Here is an 8,519-nt window from a genome sequence, read left to right on the forward strand (position 1 = left end):
TTCTAAAAACAGATCTACACAGATTATGCGGATTCAGCTTACTTTCTTCCTGGTATTTCCTGTGATGACTGATTTTGAGATATGACCAGAAATCAAGTGTGTAATGCTTTGGGGATACTGTAAATGAACATGGTTTATTAGTGGATAGAGCTGTTGCTTTTCTTTCGGACAGTCTGAAATAGTGCTGTATCAGAACAGAATATTTCCAGCTTCCTTCCTTTGTCAATTAAATGTGTGTGTATCTGTAATAGAAACCTTACAAGATCTGTCAGGTAAAGGGAGAATTTAATAGGTACAAAACCAAGATGGTTGATACTGCTATCCTCTCGAGAGCGAATAGTGAAGGGTTTTTACATCTACCTGCCGAGGGAAGAGAAGGAATATGTGAGAATTCTTGTGCTTTATTTTGGAATTTAAATGCCCAGACTCTTCTTCCTCTTAAGTAAATAATTTATAAACATCAACAATATGAACTTAAAAATGCTTTCAGCAGACTCTAGTAGTAAAATAACAATTCTTCAGCAAAAGATTTTTATAGGCAGCATTATTTCAACCATTAGCTTTCATAAACTTGAGATTGCCGTACCGATTTCCATTAGCGCACCGTATATGCATTAAATATACCAAGGCAAGTGGAGTGTACCTGTGCCAGGTACGATACGTGAAACTTTGTCTAGTGTAACCCAGATATTGACAGTACTGTGTTTACTTTGGTCACAGTGTGGATGGGGCAACTGGTTTGGTTTTCAAGAAAATTCTAATGCTCCACTTAAAATTTAGTTTTCGTGCTCAGTTGGCATTTGTACCTCAGACATAATGTTGTAACAGATTTGCATCTGAGTTGCATGCTGCGTTTGAAAAAAACACTGCATTTTTTGAACAACAACATTTTCTCTTCGTTCTCTTCATTCTCTTTTGCAAAGTAACACTGAATTTGATCAGAAACTGTAGTTAGCTGACTGCGCCAGAGCTTTGTGCGGGTTTAAATCATTCAGTCTGTAGTAAAACTTGCCTGAGTTATTTTCAGGTAAATATCTGATTAATTCTAAATTCCCTGTGGATTGGTGTAGCCCAGAGTTCCTTTTGTTTTAAAATAAATACATTTAAGAAAAAAATTCTATGCTTCAGTGGATTTTTCAGATAAGGACTGAAGCAAGTCCTTATAAATAGCAGAGTTCATAAACCGTGGGTAGGAGTCTCTGTGCATTAAGGTATAAATTTGAAGCTGTGCGTCATCGAAGGTGTGTTGTGAGGGTTCCAGCATATTTCGGTTAATAACTTCTCTTACTCTGGAGTCCAGACTGACCTGCATATTAAAACAGAAAGTCGCGTAAATAATAGTGGTGAATAGCACATGTGGGGGTTTAGGTTTGTTTTATTGGTTGAAAAAGCAGTCTTTTTGAACTGTTTCAGCTGGTGTCCTTCAAGAGTGTAAAAACTGCTAAATATACTTAGGCAAAAAATGACTGTGGTGAAATTTGGAAGTAGTGATATCTTGAGTGTGGATAGAGGAATGTTCTCACCGAGGCGACCTTACTTTGAACAGGGCTGCCTGCAATCCCGTTATTACTGAAACCTGAGAGAGTGGCAGACTGTTTCCAGACCAACTTCCTGCTCTGTAGTGGGGAGGATTTGTAATTTTTTGTGACAGTTCGTTTCCTTGGGAGTTAGTGCTGTTGTAAAGAGACTGAATTTGGAGTAAGCAGTATGACGCAGGCGGAAGCTGTAACCTGGGAAGCTGTTGCTTAATCAAATTCCTGTTAGAAAGCAGGGTGAATTGATGCGAACCACAGGCATGGCTATATAGTGATTCCATGCAACATACAAGTAATGTCATTTTTTTTCTGCAAGGCTCTACTGTCTGTAGAAAGATATTAGTATTACTGGAATAGACTGACTAGATTTAAACAGCATTTTTGTAAGTACGTAAGTATAGCTTGCACCGCAAACAATTAAGTTTGAGTTTTGCAAGGATATTGGAAGGTTTAAAATTCCAGCCTCCTTGGCAGGATTATATTCAGCTGAACTGAGGTGTCTTCGAAACTTGACATATTTGCTAACAGCAAAGTGACAAGTAGTTCTGAAAATTTTCAGGAAGTCAGTGTGTTTGTTCTGTGCCATATTTTGTCAGCTGCTCTTTGAGTGATTTCTACTTTGCAAATAACACTGTATTTGTAGTTACTGTGCTTTTGGAGAGACGCACACACCCCCTTCCTACTGCAAGGAAAAAAGAAACTGATTTGTCCAACAAATAAAATTTAAGTTAAGCAAGGATAAAGTGATCATCTGTATATTTTTGCCTCAAACTACAGACTTCACGCCAGCATGCCAGGGTAGCATAGGAAGGGCTTTCTTACAGCCAGTGAAAGTAGTTCTGACCACCTCACCTCAACGATGGGTCTGCCTTTTTTCCCCTAAATATCTACTTGATGGCAGTGGAATGTGGGGGGAAAAAAGTTCTCCCTGAGTATTGTTGTAGCTTTAAACATGTTTTAGAACTAACTGTGCAAAGCAGTATCAAAGAATGTATTGGGGAAAATAATATACCTCTTTTGGAGAAAGGATAGAAATATAATCTTCATAAATTAGTCTTGCTTTTTCTTCAATGACACTTTTGTTGGATTCTTGTTTTAGTTCCTCACAGGCCATCCAGAAAAGCATGTTTTCCTCACTGAATTCTGTTCGTAGAAATTCACGAAAAGCATTTCTGCCAGCTGGAGTGAGCATCAACTTGTCAAATGACTGAGCCCAGGCATTTACTTCTTCAAGGGTAGGAGCAGGGCTTGAGGAGGAAGGAGAGGACGAGAAGAGAGAAATGAATGATTGTTACTCGAGCTGTTTGCAGCTGGCAGGAGGCATCTGCCATCACGATCGAACAAAATCGCAAGGTTCATGGGGCTCTCAATTCCTCACCGGAACTACCCAAGTGCAAACTCTAGTAAACATATTTATAAGATGCTTTTTGAAAGTGTGCTTACCAAAAGCTCAGATGCAGATGATTGCCAGCACTTTGATGCAGAAATTGCAGTTTACTGCTCAAAGTAATTGCAACAAAGAAGTCTCTCTGCAACAGCTAAGCATTTTTTCTATACCTAATAGTCCTTGTTGAATCATTGTTAAAAATTGAATGAAAATACGTAGAAAGAAGCAATGATTCAAACTCCATAAAAGGTACCCTCCTGTCTATTAACAGTTCTACAGGTGCCTACCTGTTTGAGCAATCCTGAAGACACAGTTGCCTGAGTCTTGGGAGGATCTGAGCTCCTCTTTACATTTATTATTTTTGTAAGGCTGAGCACTGCCAGTTAGCTTCATTACATAGCTGCTGGGTGGGAACAGGATGCATTTTAAAATTATTTCAGAAAAAAGGGAGACTGTGTTTACAATGCGTGTTTTGATCTGCCATGGTATGGAAGTGGGGATGTGGTTACATGCTGCATATAAATAAGGTAAAAGATTATAGATAGACCTTTGGTTCCTTAGGAGGTAAGAGACAGATGACTGCAAATTCAGCTTAAATGACAAATAGATAGTAAGTTATTTGCATATTTCAGGTAATTCACTTTATTTAGTATGGTTTGTTGGGTTTGTTTCATTTTAGTTTGACAGAACACTTAGTAAAGAGCATACCTTTCCTCGCAGTTTGGAATACCCTCTGCTTGGAGTTCGTGAGATGTTCTCCTTGCTCGCTCTTCGTCTTGATTTCTAACGGTAAGACTGCAAGGTAGCAAGCAAAATTTTAGTCAGCTTTATAAAGGAATGGGCTGAATGCACACCAGACGCTTTTCCTCCGATATTTAAAAAAAAAAAAAAATCAGCTAAAAGGACATAAGCTAACAGTAGCTACATTACCCATAGTTACACTCTGACATTAGTTTTACAGTTGTTTAAACTTGGCAAATGTTAACATAGCTGAACACTGTTCAGTATTGTATCACATAGACTTTCTGTACAGGGATCACAGATTCATAGAATATCTCAAGTTGGACGGGACCCATAAGGATCATTGAGTCCAACTCCCTATATATATGTATACACGAGTGTGTGTGTATATATATGGGATATATATGTATACATATATGTATACATGAGTACCCTTTATCACACACCAAATCAGTTCTCCATTGACGCTTATTATACTGTGTATGTTTGATGCAATGTTTTTACTTAAGTTAGGCTTGATGCACTGGTTTTATGTGAGTTAGATTTCAAGGTTGGTTTTGGTTTTTGGTTTAGTTTTTTTTCCTCCTTGGCTATTTTTTTTTATCCATAGGGCACGATGAGGGCCAAGACTCTGGTTTAGAATGGTGATACCGTGTTACAAGAAAGCCAGAGTTCAGAAGATGGAGCGCAAGTTTTAAGCAAGCTAGACACTTCCGTGTGTGGTGTTCAAAGTGTAAGCATCTTTCGGAGTTCAGGTGTAGGTATAGCTAGATTGTGTGGTAATTGTTCGCAACTTTAAGAAAGTGCTAGTGTATGCTTCAAAATGTGAGGCCTGGAGCAAAAAGAGCAGATACACCATTACTGAATATCGTTTTGAGTATGTCTGGAAAACAGTATTAGCTTGTTTGTAGATTAAAGGAAAAATAAATGTTTGCTGCCATCACTAGTGATCACTGAGAGAGAGTTTTTCATGCCCCCTGGAAGGGTGGGTAGCTGTCAGCTACCGCTGCTTTTATCAAATGTTAATTTGAATAACTGTCTTTTTTAAACTAGTTTTTAAAAATTCCTTTTGTAGTTGCAGGTGATTCTTTTTCTCTTGAGACTGAATTTGAGAATATACATATTTTCTTTTAGGGAATGGGGACTACGTTCCAATTCATAGGCTTTCATAGTTTAGTGAGAAATGCGCGTGCATACACGCACATACATTCATACAATCTGTGAAGCTGCTTAAAATTCGTCAAGAGGAAAAGGTCCCGGTGAATTATAACCTGTAACTTATATGAAACGGGTCCTCCAGCTGAAGTAAAGCAACACAGTTATAACTTCTAGGAAAATATCAAACTCAATTTCTTCATTTGTATCTTACCTTTCTTTAATGCTACTGTTGTAACAGTTTTGTTGCTTTAATTCTTAAGAATCTCATTTATCACTAGCAAGGCTTTTTGTTAAACCAGTTGATTTTTCTTTCTTTTCTTCCTTCTAAACTCATGGCTTTGTCTTATTTGCAGCGTTACTATTTACTGGTTATCTCCTCTTGCTCTTTCCAGTGTTAGTCCATAATCTGCAGAGACCTTCTTGGAGGATGGAGAACTGAAATGTTTTAAGGCTTGAGGAGTGGCTGGAGGTTGGCAACAGAGAATAGAGATGCTTTTCTCTTTGCCAAGGCAGTCCATGCACTGAAGAGGTAGGGAAGCTTGCCTCTTGCTAAGCTGGAGAGCAGTTGTTGCAAACACATTTTTTTTCTGTAACATCTGAACCATACATGCAAACCAATGAACTGTTTCAATTCAGCTTTTCAGGAAAAAAAAGCATGTAGTTAATGTTAGTTCTCTATTCTTTTGGACTGTATAGGTCTCAGTCCTTTACTACCCTTTTAACCAGTGATTCTGGCCTTTTTTAATATGAAAAGTGATATGTTGTGTATTCCTCACACACAGACAAGAAGTGATATGCTTGTCAGAGTTATTTTTGGGTTGAGGGGAAGCGACAGATCCAACAGAAAGGATTACAGTCTTCACAGGATAATGCACAAAAGGGGAAAAAGACAAAAGAAATAACAAAAGCTTCCTTAAGAGAACATGACACGCCTTAGAAAATGACTTGCAGGCAGGCTCTTTCCCTAGAAATGTACAGGTAAACAAAGAAAAGAGACTAGTGCAATACTGCATCTTCTCAGGATCTGGAAGAGTAACAGGCTGGAGGCTTGAGTTTTGGCTGTAGGAATGAACGCAGGCTCCGAGCTACTTCACCATTTCTTCATTCTAAATCTACTGTTAGGAGTATGCTGAATATTGGATGTTCAGCAACTCAGCTGCATGACTCCTGTAGACTGTTCTTTTTATTCCTATTCATAATTTTTCTGTTCAAAGTACTTGAGCTATTTTGAGGAAAGGCTCTATGAATAGGGAATATAAATAGCTTAATTACAGTTTGTTTTGCATTTCTTGCCACTAGAAAACAATTGTTCTCAAAAAAATCAGAAATTACTTTAAAGCTAAAACAAGCTGCTCTGTTTTGGAGCCTGTACTGGTTTCCCTGATGATTCTGAAATGCAAATAGGAATTTTAAGCATCATGAAATGTGGGTACTTTCACACACCCTATTGAGTAAATTGCTTTCTTTGAATTGTTTGAATAATGGGATGCACAGAAAATGAGCATCCTGGAAAATATCAGGTAAAATGGCAGAACAGCACTTTATCAACAATTTAAAAGATAAAATGCAAATTTTACGTACTCTGACTTAGTAGATAAATGTGCCTTATTTTCTCCTTTTATGGAAAGACGTGTGTTTGTGTAATATGCAGCTCTAGACTGAGCCACTTGTGATTGCACCGGACAACTGTTCAGATGACACTGGAATTTGTATGGAATGCTTTAACATAGGTGCCATTCTGCAAGGTAGCAAACTCTGATCCTGCACAGGCACAGTACTTTAAACTCTTTAAACTCTACCTTAGTTTACCTCTAAGTACCAGCTGAAAAGCTTGGTAGGAACAGAGCCAGAGTACTTGGCATCTTGCAAAAAAATCCAAGCAGCCTTTTGTCCTTGCAGAATATTCACTATTTGCATTAGAGAGGGCAGAACTGGGTATCTCGGCTTCTGATGAGCTGAGTACCAATAGCAAAGGAATGATCAGCCTGCCCTTCCCTTGCCTTCTAGTCGTGTTCTCCGAAGCATTTGCTGCCAGCTGCTGTTGGAAAAAAATAATGGTGGAATAGATTCCTAGCCTGGCCTATAAGGTTATTTATGACTTCTTCCCTTCACCTCAGCGCCAGGTTTGCTTGCTCTGAAGTGTTTATGTGGTGGATAGTGTATTTATAAGAAGCACTCAGCTTGCTGTCAGTGTTTTGGTTGAACTCCTATGACTGTTTAAGACTTCTTTTTTCTTTATTTCAATGCAAATTCTGGTCTCGCCCATTAATTAACACTTGGCCCCAAACAGATACAGGACTTTTGAGTATGGGAAGCTTTACTTCAGTTTTGAATAAAATCACTTGGATCTGGTGGAGCTGGTAAGAGAGAGAAGGTGAATACATAATTAATTTCAGGAATCGAGTGATTCCTTTTCCTCTTTTGCTTTGCTTCCCTGATGATAAATTTTCCTCCTTAACACCTTGTAACGGGAGTTGTTCTGAATTACGTTCTGCTTAACTCCTCATCTTCAGCAAAAACCCACAATGTTTAGTCTCTGATCCCAAGGACTAACTTCATGAGAATTGCAGGTGCCATGAGTTGGCAACACTAGTTAATGACAACAGATGCAGTTGCCTTCTAAACAAAAGAACAGTGCTGGGCACCTGGTTATTCACTTTCTGACCTACAAATTCTTCCACCTTCTCCTAACTCCATTTAACACAGTCTGTGCTGCTTGTTAAGTCCCAGTCCTAAATCTAAAGCTGTTACATATTCTGGTATTGCTTCCAGTTTTTAGTGGAAGCCCTGGTGAAGCTCAAGGCTGAGGAGAACCAGTCCTGCATGAAACAGACCTTCCATTACACAGTATTGACAACAAAAATACAACAGAGATACGGTACAGAGATTTTTTTTTTTTAAATCTGTTATTTCAATGGCAGGAAAAAAAAAGTCAACTGGAGTAGAAGGTTGTGTCTAAGTACTAGAGCACAGTCATCTCTCTTAGTCCCAGACTTGCAGAATTACCCAGGTGGTTTGCTTGGCTTATGTTGTCCTATGCGCTGGCTATTACCTCCCTCCCCTCTCCCTCCCCTGCTATTCTGTTTCCCAGAGGCTTGAATGAGAGGGGTTACCACGAGCAGCTGCAGCAACAGCACCAACAAAAGCAGCAGGCATTGGACCCTCGATTTCCTGTGCTGTGCTGAGCCTGTGCAGCGCCTGGGGTCTCCTGGGTCGTAGACATCTGCCGTTTGCGCATCTCCGTCCGCTCTGATCCCATGGGCTGCAAGACAGCAAGAGAAGGGGGAAGTAAGAAACATTTCTCTTGTTATTTTTTTCCTTTTATTTGCTTTAAAAGTCTTACCAAGAACTGCTGAAGGCCACAGCTCCAAAGGAACTGAAAAGCTAAATGCTTGGGTTTTCCCCACAGCTCTTATGTGTTGAATCCTTTGGAAAATTCACTCATTTTATTTAAGTGCTGTGATGGAAGGCAAGTGGCTAATGAATTCTGCACATGGGTGGGAATACAAAGAGAGCGGTGACGGAGAGAGGAAAAGGTGGAAATGAGGGGTCTCAGAGAGCTGCAGCTCTTTGGACATATATATATATATATGCCTATATAATGTGGTATATAAGCCTAGGAGCTGAAAAGGATTTCCTGAGGTTTTGACTTCAAGGTCAGTCCCAAAGAAAAGTTTATAGAATTGAGGTAGTTGGAG

The 8,519-nt window shown here is 39.1% G+C and overlaps 1 protein-coding gene across 1 annotated transcript; it reads right to left on the reverse strand.

Moving 5' to 3' along the window:
- Positions 1-385: 385 nt before the first annotated feature.
- On the reverse strand, positions 386-8,104 carry RGS20 (regulator of G-protein signaling 20). The gene is made up of 4 exons (XM_009289344.1): positions 7,935-8,104; positions 3,631-3,717; positions 2,548-2,782; positions 386-1,306 (listed from the first exon to the last, which is right to left on the reverse strand). Exons 1-4 carry the CDS (start codon positions 8,078-8,080, stop codon positions 1,118-1,120), a joined length of 657 nt encoding a protein of 218 aa, XP_009287619.1. The 5' UTR covers positions 8,081-8,104; the 3' UTR covers positions 386-1,117.
- Positions 8,105-8,519: the final 415 nt, after the last annotated feature.

Source organism: Aptenodytes forsteri, unplaced genomic scaffold (genome assembly GCF_000699145.1).
Source record: "Aptenodytes forsteri isolate BGI_AS27 unplaced genomic scaffold, ASM69914v1 Scaffold139, whole genome shotgun sequence".
Classification (NCBI taxonomy): domain Eukaryota; kingdom Metazoa; phylum Chordata; class Aves; order Sphenisciformes; family Spheniscidae; genus Aptenodytes; species Aptenodytes forsteri.